Consider the following 19,292-nt stretch of genomic DNA (forward strand, 5'->3'; position numbering starts at 1 on the left):
TCTTCAGTGATAGCAATATTTATCAGGAAATTGGCAGAATTGGAGAATTCTAGCTACACGATTCAATGGGTTGCGGCTGTTTTCTTTCAAACTGCATTGATTCGGTGGAGACTTAATCAAGATGTACAACATTATGAAGGGCTTAGAAACAGTGGGTAGTAAGGATCAATTTCCCATAGCAGAGACTAAAATAACGGTGGATATAAAGCAAGTTATGGAAAGATTAATGGCAAATTGAGGAAAAAATTCTCATCCGGAAGGGGGAGGCCTGGAACTCACTGTCTGAAAGAGTGGAGAAGAGAGAAACACTCAAAAAGTTCTTAGATGACAATGTGAAGTATTGAAACCTATAGGACCATGGAACAATAACAGGGGAGTGGGTTTAGGATGGATAGCCCTTTCGGCTGAATGGGTTAAATGAGCTTCTTTTTCACTGCAGTTTTCTGTGATTCCATGATGCTACTAATAGAAAGCAAAGGTTTCTGAAATATTAGTAAGGTAAAAGTCTAAAAAATTTTTGAATCATTGGTTGAGGTGGGGGCCAACTAACTTCCTTTCTATGTAAATGAGGCTCAGATATAGTAAATGATTACTGTTAAGTAGATAATATACGAAGAAATGTCATTGAACTGAAACATTAACCCTGCTTCTTCCTCTATAGATCCTGCCTGACCTACTTCCTACTTCCATTCCAGACTTCCAGAATCTACAGTATTTTGCTTATGGACTAAATTGATTATTTGTACAGATAGGATTCATTGTTTAGCAAAGGTGTGGTATTTGTAAGCAAGTCCTTTATTCCCCCCTGTTTTAAGATTAAAATCAATCATTACTTTTTATGTTGCACAATAATCTGAACTACATTTATTTTCTGATATCTGTAGTCTCATTGGTCACTTTTCTGCAGAGTCGTATGCAGGGAGTATAGCCAATTATTGATTTCAGGTGAAATAGTGTTAGAGAGCCACAATAATCAAGCTAAAATATACAAATGTTATTTAACCTCCATTTTAAACAGTAGATTGTGTCCTTATTTTGATATCAAAAAATTAATTTCTATTATATGGCAAAAGAGCCAAATATTTGGGATTTCTAAGAAAGTTAAGCAAATCAGTGTAGCTTCTCTGAAATATAGCCTGAGGAAATAGAAAATAGAAAAAGCAAAATGTAGGCTCTACGGTACAAATACTGGTCACCAGATGCTATTAGAATGTGACAATTTATATTGGAAGTTTCTGTTTTAAATGTGCATCAAAGTTGCTGATCACAGGAAGTATACATATATACATTTTTAATATATTAAGTGTACATATGTTTTGTATTTCTCATACTGGGTCTTATGATGGCTGGGTACACTGAATTGTTGAAGAGGCAATAAGAAAGAGGTTAGAAAGACAGCTATTCAGATCACGAGAATTAAGAGCACGGACGGATTCAAACATGAAGATGAACATTTTAAATTGGAGTTATTGAGGGGCCAGGAGCCAGAGTAAATCAGGAGGGAAACAAGTGATAGAGGTGCAGGATCTAGGCAGGATTGGGACAGCAGGGTACTGTTGGTGTTGAAGGTTCAATGTGTTGAGGGCGAGAGGTTAACTAGCAGGATGGTGGAGAAGTCACATATGGAGAATTCCTTCAGCAAAAATGTAAAGACGGCTGGATGGAAAATCTCAGTTTTACAAAGATGTTATGAGGTAGTCTTTGAAATGCAGAGGATGATTTGGAAGTGCAAGCCTGGGTTTAGTAGAATGCTGTGGTTTCAAGGAGCTTGCTGAAGGAAGGAGTAATGGAATTGGTACAGAATTTGTGGCAGGAGACAACTTTTGGTCTTCCCAGTGTCAAACTGATGGAAACTGAGTGTCATACAAATCTGATTTTATACACAAACTGCCCAACAATGATGATGACATGGAAGAGTTGAAAGAGGTGAGAGGGAGTTAGAGCTGACTTTCATCAGGCCTCCCATGTGATCCTATCATGTGAAGGTTGGCCAAGAGGCTTAAAACCAGCTTTGGATGGCTCTCAAATGAGCAACATTCTGATAAACTGAGGATACTGGGGCAAGAAGGCTGGGAGTAGCTTTCCTGTCTAGCTGCTAATGTCCTTATTTGTACTGGTGAGACCTGTCAACAGGATATTTTAAATAAGGTCCTCGCACTCCCATTTTGGGTAGGACTTAAATTATACAGCCCCCACACCACCAATATATTTCCCTTCAAGGAGGCTGTTCATATTCACTTCTGTAATGTTGCCTCCTTCCTCACTTTCCAGAGCCCCCTCCCAATACCCATGCCTTCACTGAGGCTCCTCCCATGTTCAAATGTCTCCATTTGGGCAGTTTCCTTGCTTGCCTCCTGTACTGTGCTCTCTAAGATGTCCCAAACTCCGCTGCACAAGTCCTCACTTCAGTTAGTTGCATTCACCCATACTCTTGGCTCACCTAAACTGGTTTTCCAGCCTCATCTTGAGCTTAACTTTCAAGCATGCTCTTTATATATGAGTTCACCCTAACAACTTCTGATTCTTTAATAGAAATTCCAAAGATGTAGGGGTTAGAAGGTTAACATGCGTGTAATTGGGCAGCGCGGGGTCATTGGGCTGGAAGGGCCTGTGACAGTGCTGTATAAATAAAGTTTTAAGAAGTAAAGTTTAAAAAAAAAACTGGGTGATTCCCAATAGGGGAGTATTTTTGGCAACTGGGGCAAATGGGTTATACAAACTGAGTTAGACAAATTTAGTTTGGTATGTGCATTTCTTGGTGTTAGGTTTCCGTGTCTATACAAACAGATGATATGCACACTGGAGTAAAGGTTCCTCTGTGGACATAAATCATCAGTTCTGGATGAAACCTGCTGCAGTTTTATTAATGCAGCTGAAAATGGGTTTAATCAAAAAAGGTGGGAATGGTCCACCACTTGTAAGTAAACTGGGAATAAATGATTGAAAATTATTTTACTATACTGAGCTGCTTTCTAATTTTATCAGCATACACTCAGTTTCTCAGTAAATTAAGTCGATTTTCATATTTATATTTAAAGGCTTTAGAAGGTTTCCTACTGGTGCCTTTGTACCAAAACAAAATTGCAAACAAGGGCAATTCGTGGAAGCATCATGGTTATTAATAGATCTAGGGTGTGGGCTGTTTAGTGGGTGGCTTTTAGCAGAAAAGATGGCAGAAACTACTTACACTGAACATAATTTACATTTGACATTCATTAATCATTTGTGCTAATTTGGCCAATTTCACACGAAGAGATGTGAAAACCATGGTGACTAGGTTTCTAAATCTCTCCACATTGAATTAAAAATCATGTCATCATTGACCTTGCCACAAGTGTCCACATTTATAATGGAAACTGCGAATTTAAATTAGTCCACTGTAATTACTCTCTGCAACCATTTGAGATGACGTAGTTTGTATCTGTCAGTTTATCAGCCTGGACTACAGTAAAATTCCTCAGCTCTGTACCATATTGCATTTTACCCAAACGTGCTATCTCATTGTTAGTCTAGCCTTGGCTGGATCAAAGATGATGAAGTCCAAGTCCCACTCCAGAGAGAAGAACTCATAACCAAAGTTGATACTTCAGTGCAGTAGCCTCATAGGAACTGAAATAGATTGGTCAGTTTCTTCAGTGTAATTAGATCATGGCTGATTTGCACCTCAACTCCATTACCCAACATAGCTCCTTACCCTTGAAACCAATGTCTAATAAAAATCTATTGATGTCCATTGTGAAAGCTCCACTTGCATTGACATTCAGTACCGAGGAAGTACTTCTTTTCAGATTTAATAGAGAATTGAAGACCCCTCTGCATCTCTTGATGACTGTACAAGACAATGTTTAGAAGGGCACTGGAGTTTTCCAATTACAGAAGTAATTCCTGTAGAAACATATCCCTAGTCAGCAGTAGTAAATGTCCTATATAGTAGCTGCTGTGTGTTCTACTTCACTTCCAAAATTCATTTTCATTGATTTCACTCCCTTGTCACTGATTCAGAATAATCAGACTACAACTGTGGTCCTTATTTGATGCTGAATTGAGTTTCTAAACACATATCCTTATGAAATAAAAGTTAACAACTTCCACCTCTGCAAAATCATCTGTCTCCACTCTGCCTCAGCTTTACTTCTGTCACAGCTTCATCCGTGTCACAGTCAACTCTTGACTCATATTTCAGTGGTACCCTGATTGATTTTCCATCTTTTAATTTACTTAAACTTATAATGGCATGGAAAGAAGCCATTCAGCCCATTGCTTTCATGCCAGCTAGTAGGGGAAGTCACATGCTCCATAAACATGTCATCAAAAACTCTGCTACATATATCCTATCCAAAATCAACTATTGCTTGTCCTTTGTTCTTGCCCTTGCTAACTTACAAGGATCCCAGACCTAAAAGTTCTAATTTTAAATTACAATCTTTACAATATCCCTTCATGGCCTGGCCTCTCTCTGTTTAAGTAACCTTTTCCAACACCACATCCACCAAATCTTTCCATTTCTCTGACTCTAGCCTCTTGTGTCTTCCTGATCCTTTTGCTCCACCACTGGTGTTGGTGTCTTCAGCTGTCAAGCCTCTAATCTCTGAAATTTCTGCCCTAAACTTCTTCATCTTTCAATATCCCTTTCCTTCATCAAGATACTGCTTAAAATGTACCCCTTTGACATGTGTTTCATCATCTGTCGTTATATTGCCTAATGTGGTTTGGTAATAATTTGATAATGTTCATATGAAGCACCTGTGAGGAGGAGTGGAAGGGAGGGGTTGCTACTTCAAAGGTGTTTCTAAATTAGTTTTACAGTGTCTGAGAGATTTATGCCTGGGGATGCCAATTGCTTCATTCACTGTTTCACCATCTCGAATGTGGACAATACAATGCCACATTTTCATGTGACTGGTGTCTACACGTTACTTCTGAGATTTTCATTGGAACAGGCTGCTGACACAACCTTTCACAAGGTTGGGTCTCCATCAGGCCCCCTAAGCCATTTGCCAGTATTGACCCCACTGCCATCTTACACCCCACCCCCAATTCACAACCGTCCTCTGACATCACTGACTGGCTACCTGGCTCCTCTTTGTCACCTGTCACTCAATCCCCACAACCAACACCCACAACCACTCTGAATACTGACCTGTCACCCGCCTAGTGGGCTGTCCCCTGACCTCCAATAACTACTCCTGGTCCACCCTCACTCCAAACTTGTTTATAAAGTCTTAACAACTGACTTTCATCCCAACAGGCACTTGCTCTGACTTCCCTGATCCCAAGAAGCTGATCTCCACCCAAAGCCCAAATGTCGAGTCAGATTACTCATCTCCAGCAACTCTCTAATGACCTCCTTGCTGGACTACCTCCTACTAAATCCCAGCAACCAACACCCATTCCTTACTTACCTCCAGCAGTTGATCTCCTGGCCTGACTCCCCCTACCCCTCTTTCATTATGGATTTCCCACCATTGATCTATGCTACCTATCCATGGCAGGCAACCCTCACCCCCAACACATCTCCAACAGATGATCTCTTGGCCAATCCTCAACTACTACGGATTTCCCACCGCTGATTCTTCCTCCTGAATTCCTGTTGCCAAACCACAACCCTTCCGCAGTAGCTGATATCCCATTCCCACAACTCAACTGATCTCAGATTCTCAGGCTTCTTTCCCAGGATCAGTTCTATTCCATGATCTGGATGCTCATGTATTTGCCAAGATACCAGCAATGGTCCCTTTGATGCAGGAGTCTCAACCAGAGAGAGCAGACAGAATTGTGGTTTAGTGTTTCACCACACCTTCCCCATTCTGAAATAGAACCCAGTTTTGTGCCGTTGGAATTCTGCAGTGTACTATGCCTGCAGTTGAAATTGTATAGCCTTGTGACAGTGGCTTGAGAATCCTGAAGGGCTGATGTAAATTTAAAGGAGCATCAAAAAAAAATTCTGGCAGTATTTCAGCTGTCAGTTACAAATCAAGTCAATAGAAATTAAGATCGGGCTCTATAGAAAACCGGTAGCCAATCTGATTCAATCAGTTTCCCTTTTTGTGTGATCAAGTGAATTAGGTTAAAACATTCCCTAGGCTATACTAAGTGAACTGGGCTAGGATTTAGCTTCCTTGCATTTATCTCATGGATCCTCCAAACTAGTTTTCTACTAATCAGATACACAAACACACACAGGCATATCAAAGAACAATATTGTTAGGTTTTTGAGAAACATTACAAACATTATAATCTAAAGCATTCTATATGTATCTTAAAACGCTCTTGAATTCATATACTTCTTATTTTGAATCAGAATCTGAATTATGAATTCAATTACAAAATTTAAAGCATACCTGCAGTAGTGTATTATTAACAAAAAAAGCTATTGTCTATTTTTATAGATCTATACCAATGTATCTAAATGTCAATTTATGATTCTAATAGCTTTCAGGCAAAACATCCAGACCTATTTTCTATATAAAAGTATCGATATCGTTCTTCATTACATACTCAGGGATTTAGAAACAACTATTACTTGAACCCTGCTCCTGAAGTATTGCAAGGGAAATGAATGAATAGTCTGTACCAAATAACCAAGACTTAATCATGTGCTCAGAACATGCCACCCGGAGGAGTAATTTGTCCTTGGTCCCCTTTGATAAATGTGTAATTTGGTAGTGCCTCTGTGTTGCTCTATACTTCCAAAATTCAGTTCTAGTGAAGTTACTCAAACTGAATAAATGAATTTTGGAAATGAAGTACAATATGCAGCGGCTAACAAGTGGTAAACAGCGCAAGAAACCAGGGCAACTTTCTGCCCCTTGGTTTTGAATGATGTGGCCTCATTGAGCTAATCCACCATTACTCAGAGGCACTCTTTCGTTTTTCCTTTCAAATTTGTTTTGAGGGCACATGTCCAGGTTATGATTCTTGGTCTGTTTTCCTGGGACTTCTTAAAACTCATGCTTTGGGTGAATCTTTAGAGAGGGTCAATCAGCAAGTTCATCTGGGGAACTATCATCCATCCCTTCCCTGATATTCACACACATGCACTTTGTGTAAAGGCACAGCAATAAACAAGAATAGTAGGTATTACTGAGGACTCTTCTTCTCCAGCTCAGCAGTGAGGCCCTGACTGAAGTATTTCATTTCTATTATTATCTTACTGGAGGTAAACTAACTCAACTCAGATCAGAGATTAAATCTGGGATGTTTGTTGTTTATATGATTCAACTGGTGGTTCAATTGCCAGCTCAATTATTCAACAGAACTCTGTTTAAAAAATCTGGCAATACTCTTGCAGAAACAAACTGTGCCTTGTTCATTGTTGTTGCACCAAAAATGATTGAAAGCAGGCAGTTGGATCAATTTGGACTATTGCTTTGGCTCATGCTTAAGTGTGGATTGTTGTTCAATGCTGTGCACTCTGCAAAAGAAACAGGCTGCATAACGATTGATAGATTTGGGTCAGTATCCAATAACAAGAAAAATGCAGACCTCTTTTAATTCAGTGGAGTCTGTGCATGATCTTAAGTTTAACTTTAAAAGGAAGTTATTGATTTTTTTCCCTCTACAATAATATTTTTCTTTAACAAAATATTAATTTGGCTTGTAAATAAATCTAACTTTAAAGAGCAATTATATTTGGGCAGACATTGGGTCAGACCTGTGGTTAAAACAAATTGTCAATTATATTTTTTGACAGGGCCAGTGTAACTTTGTAGTCCTCTTGACTGCACTAATTTGCTTCATTTGGGAATATTTCATCAAGTAGCAAGTGAGAAGTCTCATGTTTCATTCTTGTGTTAAGACACAGCTCAGGCAAGCATCTTAGAACATGCAAGAGTCATACAGCAATACGGCACAGACAAAGGTCCTTCAGTCCAATTAGTTCATGCCAACTAAGATGTCCATCTAAGCTAGTCCCATTTTCCCACATTTGGCCATATTCCTCTAAACTTCAAGATCTAAGTCTCAAGAAATTCAATACCTTCCAAAACAAAGCAGTCTGTTTGACTAGCATCCCATCCATCACCTAAAACATTAATTTCCACCACCAACGATGCATTGTGGCTACAGCACGTGCTGCCTAGAGTACTAAATGAGGTAGCCAAGGAAATAGTGGATGCATTAGTTATCATTTTCCAGAATTCTATATATTATGGAATAATTCCAGCAGACAGGGGTTAAACAAGTGTTGTCTTGCTATTTAAAAAAAAAGGAAGGAGAAATAACACAGTAAACCACAGTAAACAGTAAACTGCATTAACATCACGGATGATCTGTTCTGGGCCCAGGCACATAGATGCAATCATGAAGAAGGCGCACCTGCGCTACTACTTTCCAAGAAGCTTAGGAAGACTAGGCACGTCTCCAAAGACTCTAACAAGCTTCTACAGATGCACTGTTGAAAGTATCTTGACTAGTTGCATCATGGCCTGGTACGGCAATTCCAAAGCACAGGAATGTAAGAGGCTGCAGAGGGTAGTGGACGCAGCCCAGTCCATCATGGGCACAGTCCTCCCCACCATTGACAGCATCTACAGCAGGTGCTGCCTTAAGAAGGTGGCATCTATCTTCAAGGATCCCCATCATCTGGGTCATGCCCTCTTCTTAATGCCACTGTCAGGCAGGAGATATAGAAACCTGAAGGCCCACACCACCAGGTTCAGGAACAGCTGCTTTCCTACAATCATCAGATTCTTGAACTGACTCGCACAACCCTAGCCTTACCACAAAAACTGAACACTATGGACCACCTCTTGCACTACCACACATAACCTTACCACAAAAACTGAACACTATGGACCACCTCTTGCACTACCATGGACTTGTATAATTTATGTATAGTTTCTTTTCTGTGTTGTCTGTACCTACTGTATGTGCCTGTGACGCTGTTGCAAGCAATTTTTTTTATTGTACCTGCACCTCACTGTATTTGTGCACTGACAATAAACTCGACTTGACTGGTTAACCAAATGTCTGTAGAGAGGAAAATGCAAGAGTCTACTGTAAAGGATGAGACTAAAGGGATTAGACAATTTCAACACAAATTTCTAAATTATGTTTTGAAAACATTGGAGTTTTTTTTAAGGAAGTAACTTCCCTAAAGTTACTTTTTAAGGAAGTAACTTAGATAAGGAGGAAACAGTGGATGTGGTGTACTTGGATTTTCAGAAAGATTTTGATACCTACATAAATGATTCGTGCATGAAATTAAAGTGCTTGATACTGAAGGTCATGCATTGGCATGGATGGAAAATTAGTTGACTCACAGGAAATGAGAAAAGGAAGAAATTGGTCTTTTTCGGGATGGCAGGCAGTGAGATTCTGCAGGAATCTGTGCTTGGGCATCACCTGTTTATAGTATGATTATAATGATTTAGATTAAGTCACCAAATACACCAAAGTCACTTCAAAGTTTGCTGACAACACTAAACTGGGTGGAATTATGAATTGTGAGGAGGATGCACAGAGGCTTCATGGCAATTTAGACAGATTTAGTGAGTGCGCAGAAGACAGAGTAGATGCAGTATAACATGGATAAATGTGAATTTGCCCCCATCAGTTGGAAAAAGAGAAATGAGGCTTATTAGTTAAATGATATTATATTGCGAAATGTATATACACACACACACACATTATATATATATATATATATATATATATATATATATAAGAGAGAGAGACTTAGGCATCCATGTACACCAGTCAATGAAAGGGAACATTCAAGTGCAGAAAGGAAGTGGTATGCTAGCTTTCATAGTAAATAATTTGAGAACAGGAACAAGGAAGTTTTGCTTCAGTTTTGTCAGGGCTTGGTAAGGTCAGAGTTGTACTGTGTACAGTTTTGGTCTTCTCATCTAAGAGAGAATATACTTGCCTGTGTGCAACAAAGGTTCACAAGACCGATCCCTGGGATGGTAGGACTGACAAGTGAGGAGAAGTCCACTAGGATTCATTAGAGTTTAGAAGAAGAATGAGAGGGGATCTTCTGATAGGGCTCGACAGCCTGTAAGTGGGAGCCTACGGAATTTGTCATCACCGAGGGTTGTAGATGCCAAGTCACTGAATATTTTTAAAAAGGTAGGTGAATTTCTTGATGGAAAAGGCATCAAAGGGAATGGGAGAGAACAGGAATATAGTATAGGGATCGGTCATTAGCCATAATCATACTGAATATGGAGAAGGCTTAAAGGATTGAATAGCCTTCTCCAGCTCCTATTTTCCATGCTTCTATGTCTGGAATTTGCACTGCATTTACACGTAAAGACTGCTTGACAGTACCTTCTAAGCCTGCAACTTCGACCATTTAAGGAAAAAGGCAGCATGGATAAGGGAATGCCACCACAAGTTCCCTCCAAATCATCAGAATATGTCACTGTTCCTTCTTCATTGCTGGTCAAAATCCTGGAACTCCCCGATTAACAGCACCATGAATGTACTTTCACTACATGGGCTGCAGTGTGCAAGATGGTGGCTCACTGCCACTCTCTCAACGGCAATAAATGATGACCTCACTGGCAATGCCTACATCCCATAAGAGAATGAAATGGGGCAGCTAAAGTCCCTAAGTCATGCTTATTTTAGCACAACGTGCTGTAGTGTTGGGGGATCTAACCATGAACAATATGGCTGTAAACTAAACACAGCATTAAAAAATAAAATGGGTAAAATAATTATAATAATCATGGACATCCTTAGCTATTGGCTGTTGGTAACTTGAATAGTTAAAAATGAGTACTTTATCTTTGGAGGAATAATTGAGCTTGACAGAGCAAAAGATTTAAATTGTCACAAGCAAATTAATCATTGACCTAGGCTGCTTTCGCAGTCATGTTATTTCAGCCTCCTCAATTTGGAACTCCCCCAAATGACTCATCAGCACTCAGTGCCTAAACACAAATAATTCTGTGTACATAAATCAACAAAAATAGAGAGGTCGGGTGGAATTCAACAACAGCATATGGACCCTGGGTTAATACTGCGGACAGTTCTAGAGAAAGGGTTAATATGTCCCTTTAGAAATCTCTCCATCTATTAATTAACAGAATTAATAACTGATTTCCAATTATCTTATGTCCACTTTTTAATATCCTATGGAGCAATTTCAGAGCTTTTTCACTGGAATATATGATGGTGATGATTAAATGCTTGCAACAGTAGCTAAAGTTACTTACACACCTACTCTTACAGGGCTGTACTTTCATGTGCACTGTCACCATTGACTAACTTACCAAAGAGATCATTCTTTAACAGTGTTGAAAAGCTATATAAGGAAAATGTTTGTAAAAAAAACTGTTTCAGAGGTCATTTAATTACTTAGCAGTTATTGTCTATATAGCCATGGAAACCATGGTAATTGGTTAAGAATGAAGCCTATTTAATTGGTAAACAAACAGGATATGCTCTAGAAACATATTCATGAAAACTAAGTTTTTATTAATGCATCTGAAATCTTTCTGAGATATACTGGTGTTAACCATAATGGCTCAGAGGGCCTTGTAGACATATTAAGGGTGGAGACAGCAGGGGTGTTGGATATACTGGCAATGGATCTAAGGAAGTAAGTGTGGGAAAATGTTTGAAAAGCAACAGCAGAAAGCAAAAAATGCCAAGTATTTTGGCAGCAGACTCATGAGGAGAAAAGCATGGCGAACAATACATGCTGAGATAGGGACGCAAGGTCTCCAAAGTCCCAATGCAATACTGTTCAGAATGAATTGGCCTTTGTTGCAGCTGGTTTTAAATATCAGTTTGTTGGGTTTGGGGGTTAGCGGGAGATAGCAGGAACCCAGTTACCAGGCTCAATCCCCCCACACCAGTCAACCCTGGACAGTTGCTCCTGACTTTTCAAGCTTGTGTTTAAAATCCTCCAATTCATTACCAAAGCTTATTTCAATGTTAGCACACCATCCAAGCTAAGCATTACCGAGAAGGCCACCCAATTGACTGGCAAGCTGCTTCAAGTGCTTTTAAGGAGATGATCTGCTCTCCAACTCACTGAAATTGAGGCATGTTTTGGAGAAAGCTTCAGCCTCTTTTGGATGTGCTGCTAAGAGGATTGCTCACTTTGTGTTGGAAACCAGTGAAAGCCAATTTCTCAGCTGCATTATCCGTCTCAAAATGAGTGTAACCTTTACTATTTTATCATACGTAACTCAGAACTCTTCACTTTTACAGAATAGGAAAGTCTAAGTCAGTGAAGTCAATTACAAAGCATAACTTCTATTTCCCATTATGCAGCACAAGTCCATGGGGGAATAGCGTTTCACAATAATGATTTGGTTAATGCCATGGATAATAACTCTCAATTGACAAGGACTGGGTGCGTTGCTCACCCACACAAGATACATTCAAAACAAAGAAAACAAAATTTTTTTTTTGTACTTAACTAGCTAATGAGGTTGAAATTGCAGTAAGATTCACTTCTGATTCCCAGGGTTAAGTGAATAATATCTGAGTGAATAATGGCCATTCTGGAAATTCATTGTTCAGGATCCATAAAACTAAACCCATTCGGCACAAATGAACAAAAGTGAGCAGACTAATAAAAGGCCTACAAGTCTTAGAATACAATAAACTCATGTCAGAAACATCATTTGCGGTTAGCTTAACAAGCAAACCTGCTTTAATTTAAATGAAAATGCTTTAACTAAACCTACCTTCCGAGGACCAGTAGGTCTCAGCTCATAAACATCGATGGTGTAGTTTGACCTTCGTCCATAGTTATCAAATTGTAGGTTTCCAGTCAGCCCTCGACCTCGTACCTGCACACATAGAATAACAGATATATGGTGACGTACTGCTCGTGAAACTGTTTCATTTGAGCTAACGAAAACAAATTGCAGATTGAAATTTCATGAGTCATGCCATTGAAGATATTGGGGAAGGTCACCAGGGTTAGGGTCCTGGAACTCCACATGCCATTACCTGAACAGAAAGTGGAAAGAGCCTATCTTTAGTATAATTGTTATCATTTTAAGAGAGAACCCATTTAACATTTGTCAGATTAAGCTGCAAATGAAATGTCCTCCAGACTATTTAGACATTTTAAGTCGCCATAAAGAGGCTTTAAAAAAATGCTTTGATCGTCACGTTACTAAAAAAGTTCTCCGCTCACATTTTATTTATTTTTCAGGATGTACATGTTGCCAGGAAGATCAATATTTATTGCCCATCCCAAATTGCCCCTTGAGGAAGGTGGTGGTAAGGTACTTATAACTGAGTGGCTTATAGAGAGATAACATTTAAAGTTAACCATGTGGGATGGGGCTGGAGTTACATAAATGCCAGGCCAGATAAGGATGGCAGATTTCCTCTCCTGACAGACATTAATGAACCATTTGGGTTTTTACCAAAATCCAGTATTTTTTTGTGGTCACCATTACTGAGACTAGTTGTTGTTTTTCCCAAGTTCCAGGTTATTAATACATTCCATAGCTGCAGTGGTGGGATTTGAACTCAGGTCTCTGGATTGCTAGCCCAGAACACTGAGTTATTAGTCTGGTAAATTAACTGCTTGCCAGACACTCGTTGATACAGTTTAAGGTAGTCCACAGGACCCATATGTCCAAAGATAAGCTAGCTCGTTTTTATAACCATATAAATCCTATATGTGATAGATGTAAATCAAATGTGGCTTCTTTGACACATATGTTTTGGTCCTGTCCTCTTCTGGAAAAATATTGGAAAGACATTTTTAACATTATTTCAAACGTATTGAAGATTGACTTACAACCTCACCCTATCACTGCAATTTTTGGATTACCGAGAATAGAGTCTGGCCATTTATCTCCTTCCGCTAACCGTATGATTGCTTTTGTTACATTAATGGCCAAACGATCCATTTTGCTTAAATGGAAGGATCCAATACCCCCTACTACTTTTCAATGGTTTTCTCAAACTATATCATGTTTAAACTTGGAAAAAATTAGGAGTGGTACTGTTGATCCTTCACTTAAATTTGAAGATATTTGGAGTCCATTTATTCAATATTTTCACATGATGTAGATCCCCTTTCAATAACTTTCCAACTTGGAGGAACGGACTTGATGACATAATATTGCTCTGTTTCTACTGAGAAATTTTAGCCCAGTTTTTTTTTCTTTTTTTTTGTTTGTTTTTTTTTAAAGTTTTTTTTGGTTTAGTTTATATTGTTTATAATTTTTTTTATTGATTTGGGTTTTTTAAAAATTTATATAATAAATATTTTTCTTTCCTTTCTTTTATATTATATTCATTTACTAAGAGACCGTTGGATCTACAGATTTTTAAAAATATTTTATTGTTCTTTATGATTATATATGCTATGATTGTTATCCTGATCTCTTTGTATTACATGTATGAATATTGATGCCATATATTAATCTGTATTAATTTGAAAACTAATAGAAAGATTGAAAAAAAATTAACTGTTGTGCAACCACTGTACCCAATAATGGGAGACAGAATGAAGAACAGCCTATGGAGGGCTGTACAAAGAGAATATTAAATGCTCCCTTTCATTTTATAAAATCACTTTCTGCAGTTTAGCTTTTATCCTTTGGGAATTATTCTTTATCTATCCTCACAATTTTCACTGGCGATTAAATCACTGATGGAACCCATCCATATCCTCGGTCTACTTCAAGTCTGAATATAGCTTGAAATCTGCACATTTGCACATTTGGCATTGGTGGTTTGTAGATGGAAGAATGGATAATAGTATTGCTGTGTGTGCAAAGTGTGTGTGCTCAGTGTGTTCTTAACCTCTGCCGATGTCCATTGCAGAATGAGACATGAAGAACTCAAAGTAGGTCATAGAGTCATACAGCGTGGAAACAGTCCCTTCCATCCAACTGGTCCATGCCAACCAAGATTCCAATCTAAGCTAGTTCCATTTGCCTGTGTTTGGTCCATATCCCTCTAAACTTTTCTTACCCATGTTCCTGTCCAAGTGCCTTTTAAATGTTAATGTACCTGCCTCAACCGCTTCCTCTGGTAGCTCATTCCATATACTGACCACCCTCTGGGTGAAAAAGTTGCCCCTCAAATTCCTATTAAATCTCTCCCCTCTCACCCTAAACCTATGTCCCCCAGTTCTTGATTTCCCAACCCTGGGAAAAAGACTGTGCGCATTCACCCTCCCTATGCCCCTCATGATTTTATATACCTCTATAAGATCACTCCCCATTCTCCTACATTCCAATGAAAACAGTCCCAACCTGCTCAACCTCTCTCCATAACTCAGTACCTTGAGTCCCGGCAACATCCTTGTAAATCTCCTCTGCACTCTTTACAACTTAATGGCATCTTTCCTATAGCAGGGTGACCAAAACTGAACACAATATTCCAAATACAGACTCACAGAGGTGAAGTGTATTGTATTCAAGGGCTTTTCATGGACTTTCTCTGGAACTTTCCATAGAAATTATTGCAGGTCAGAGAGGGTGACACAACCTTTAAATAGATATCAATTTTAAAGCAATAATTATGGTTGTTTTTACTGCCAAACCACTTCTGAGTCCTAGATTTAATCTCTAGACTGGTCATTGTGATGAAATTCTCTTCCACCTGTTGGCTGTAGGGAGAGCTACATGAAACTAGCAGGCATGTGCACTTCAAACATTCTGGTGCCCATCTGGCACTAAATGGCATGAAATTGATAATGTCACATGGAGAAACAAAATTAGTTATGGGAAATTGAAAAAAATAATCAGACTTATACAGTGGGGGAAGTTCCTCAGAGGATGTAGCATTTTGTTAGAGCAGATTACAGGAGCTTAATGCTGTCAGTAATTATATTTTGGCTAATAACGGAAAATGCTGGAAATACTCTGCAGATCAGGTAACATCTGTGGAGAGAAAAAAACTGAGTTATTATTTCTGGTTGATGACCTTTTATCAAAGCTGGCAGTGTCTAACCTATGAACCACACTCCCTTTTTTGTCCTGCTCTGTCGTAAATGTCAATGCAAAACCTCTGAAGAATTTAAAGCAGTTTCACACTAGAGCTAGAAATGGAAGTTGGGATTCTTTCAATGATTCTCTCAATAGTGAAGAGCTAACCAGCAAGTCAGTAATAATGAGTTCTTTTACACAACTATGCTCAACCAAAGAACTCACATGGCTTTAGGCTACTATACAGCGCCAGCGATCAGGGTTCGATTCCCATCGCTGTCTGTAAGGAGTTTGTACGTTCTCCCGTGTCTGCGTGGGTTTTCGCCGGGTGCTCCGGTTTCCTCCCACATTCCAAAGACGTACAGGTAGGTTAATTTGGGGTTTAAAATGGGCGGTGCGGACTCGCTGGGCCAGAAAGGCCTGTTACCACGCTGTAAATAAAAAATTTTTTTTACTAGTGCCAGCGATCAGGGTTCGATTCCCATCGCTGTCTGTAAGGAGTTTGTACGTTCTCCCGTGTCTGCGTGGGTTTCCACCAGGTGCTCCAGTTTCCTCCCACATTCCAAAGACGTACGGGTAGGTTAATTTGGGGTTTAAAATGGGCGGCGCAAACTTGTTGGGTCAGAAGGGCCTGTTACCATGCTGTAAATATAAAAAAAAATTTACTATCTCATTCAACTACAAACGCGGAATATTTGAAAGAAAAGCAAAAGAATATACAAAAATGTATCTGCAATTATTTAGTATCATTTACACTGGAAAATCTCTTAGGAGTTTGTAACAGCTGTTTCATTAATTTTGAACAAGATGTGTGCATCATCTTGTAGGTGTACAAGATGATAAGAGACGTAGATCGAGTGGATAGTCAGAGACCTTTTTCCCAGGGCGAAAACGGCTAACCCGAGGGGACATAATTTTAAGGTGATCGGAGGAAAATATAAGGGGGATATCAGAGTCAATTTTTTTTTACACAGAGAGTGGTGGGTACGTGGAACGCATTGCCAGTAGAGGTTGTGGGGGCAGATACATTAGGGACATATAAGAGACTCTTAGATAGCCACATGAATGATAGGAAAATGGAGGGCTATGTGGGAGGGAAGGGTTAGATAGATCTTAGAGCAAGATAAGATGTTGGCACAACATCGTGGACCAAAGGGCCTGTACTGTGCTGTAATGTTCTATATTCTATGCTTGTACAGCAACTGTTCCAAACTCATAACATCTTACAAACAACAATTATATATAAAAAAAACATTCTATTTTCAGTAAAGGTGTTAAAAGAAGAACATTACCCAGGATGCAGGGTGAATGTCTGCAATTCTTTAAATAAAGCAACATGTGCCTAGAAATTTATCCCTGATCACTAGCACCGAAAGCACAACATTTTGCACGTTGTACCCCACTTCTAAAATTTTGCTCCATTTAGCACCACTGATTGAGAATGAATACCTATGTCCATGATTATTAACATCTATCTGAGATAAATAGATAAGATAACCAATTCAAATCTCTTCCAAAGTTGGCAATATGAGTTCTGATGAAGGATCCTGGCTAAAATGTTAATCATCTTGTCTTTTGACATAGATAAACCTGCTGTGTATTTCCTACACTGTCAATTCTCACTTCATAATTCAAGCAGTTTGAATTAAGATCTGCATTGATGTCTTTTTAACCATAGCTATTTTAGGCTGATATTTCCTTTGGAGTTTGTGCACCATAAGTTCATTAGAATATTTCCTGGGATCAGGGAGACAGATTGAGCAGGCTGCATTTATACTCACTGAAGTTTAGAAGAATGAGAGATGATCTCATTGAGATACATAAGATACTGAGAGGGATTGATAGGGTAGATACCAAGAGGCTGTTGCCGCCATCTGAAGATTCTACAAGAAGGAAGTATAGTCACAGGGTAGGGGGCTCAGCCATTTAGGACGGACAGAATGAGATTGTTCTCTTCTGCATAGGGGTATAAATCTTTGGAATTTTCTATCCCAGAACCTTTGTCGACTATACTCAAGGCTGAGGACAGATTTGTGGACACTAAGTGATTTAGAGGATATGGTGATTGGGTGCTAAAGTGTACACGAGGCAGAGGATCAACCATAATTGTTTTGATTATGAAGAAGTTAATTAAGCTCGAAATCCAATATTTTGTATGCTTTTATGTTCTTAAGGTTAAAGAGAGGAGAGAAACATATGAGAACTTCAAATTCAGTTAATTGATTCTCAGATATCTCAAGGCTCTTCGGCCCAAGTTTTTTCTAATTGCAATATCCAGCCTTTTTTAATCTTTTTTTTTCCATTTGGATCTGCCTACATCAGAAATTGCATGGTTTTATTTACTTTGAATTATGGAGTGAAGGACAATTCATTTACAGAACTTAAAGTATTACTTTGTACGTTTACTGCAACTTAATCAGTACAATCTGTTATGTTACAACCCTTTAAATGCACCAATAATGCATACATTTATGAAAAATAAACATATATTTTGTTACAATATAGTAGGATAGATTTTCAACTTACTGGTCTAGTGTTGTAACACACCACCCATTATAGAAATCAATGGAAATGGAGGTGTTTTTATTTTGAGAACTAAATTCACAACATCAGATGGCAAACTGAATGTCTATAATGATAAAGCCTTAAGTATGGCCTCAATGTTGGGAATTCTATTCATGTCCTTTGTTTATTCAACTTCTTAGCCATCAGTAAGGTTAGTTTCGAATTTCTTATTTGTTAATTTCATGCTTAACAAGATGAGATAATCGGTTCTTCTTCATAATGGCATCAAACGTGACTGGGTCATATTGTAGCATAATTAGATACAAACAAAGCATCTTTTGTGTTATCAATGTGCCCCAATGCTGTCCCTCAGGAAAGCACCTTTAAATACATCAGCCATCTTCTACTGTTCCACCTCTGAATGAGATTGCCATAATTAAGGTCAAATTAGAAATGGCATTGTACTGTGAAAGAAGGAAATGACAACAAATTCTTTTTACATCAAACCCTTTACAATGAATAAACAAAACTTTTATCACATCAGCTTGATTTAGATTCAGAAGTTAAACATCATTATTAACCTCAATGCACAATTTACCTGTGGAATCATACCTAAAAAAAAACATTTATGTAAATTAGGATAAAAGGATACATGGAAAAATGCTGTGAAAAATATAGACGTTTATAATAGCTCAAAAGCTTAGGGTGGAGGTATGCAGATGACATTTAATCTAAGTTGGCTTCAATGCTGAGCAAAAGCTATTGCAATTAAATGAGCAACTGGTAACTTAGCAGTCATTGAGGTAAACATGAATGCCAGTGGTGGGCCATGTGGTGTGGTAATATGTCCACATGCTTCATCACTGAACAGTGGTGTAGCTAGCAATTAAAAACTTGTATATGTGCCAGCCAATCTGT

At 38.7% G+C, this 19,292-nt stretch overlaps 1 protein-coding gene across 6 annotated transcripts in view; it reads right to left on the minus strand.

The window, feature by feature from the left end:
- LOC127573018 (glutamate receptor 3-like) overlaps window positions 1-19,292 on the minus strand; it is a 239,866-nt gene that overhangs the window by 87,570 nt on the left and 133,004 nt on the right. For all 6 annotated transcript variants that reach the window (XM_052020759.1, XM_052020756.1, XM_052020760.1 and 3 more), the window contains one exon: window positions 12,654-12,758. In XM_052020759.1, the coding sequence (XP_051876719.1) occupies window positions 12,654-12,758 (105 nt within the window). The remainder of the gene's footprint in view (window positions 1-12,653; window positions 12,759-19,292) is intronic.

This window comes from Pristis pectinata, chromosome 8, assembly GCF_009764475.1.
Source record: "Pristis pectinata isolate sPriPec2 chromosome 8, sPriPec2.1.pri, whole genome shotgun sequence".
NCBI lineage: Eukaryota > Metazoa > Chordata > Chondrichthyes > Rhinopristiformes > Pristidae > Pristis > Pristis pectinata.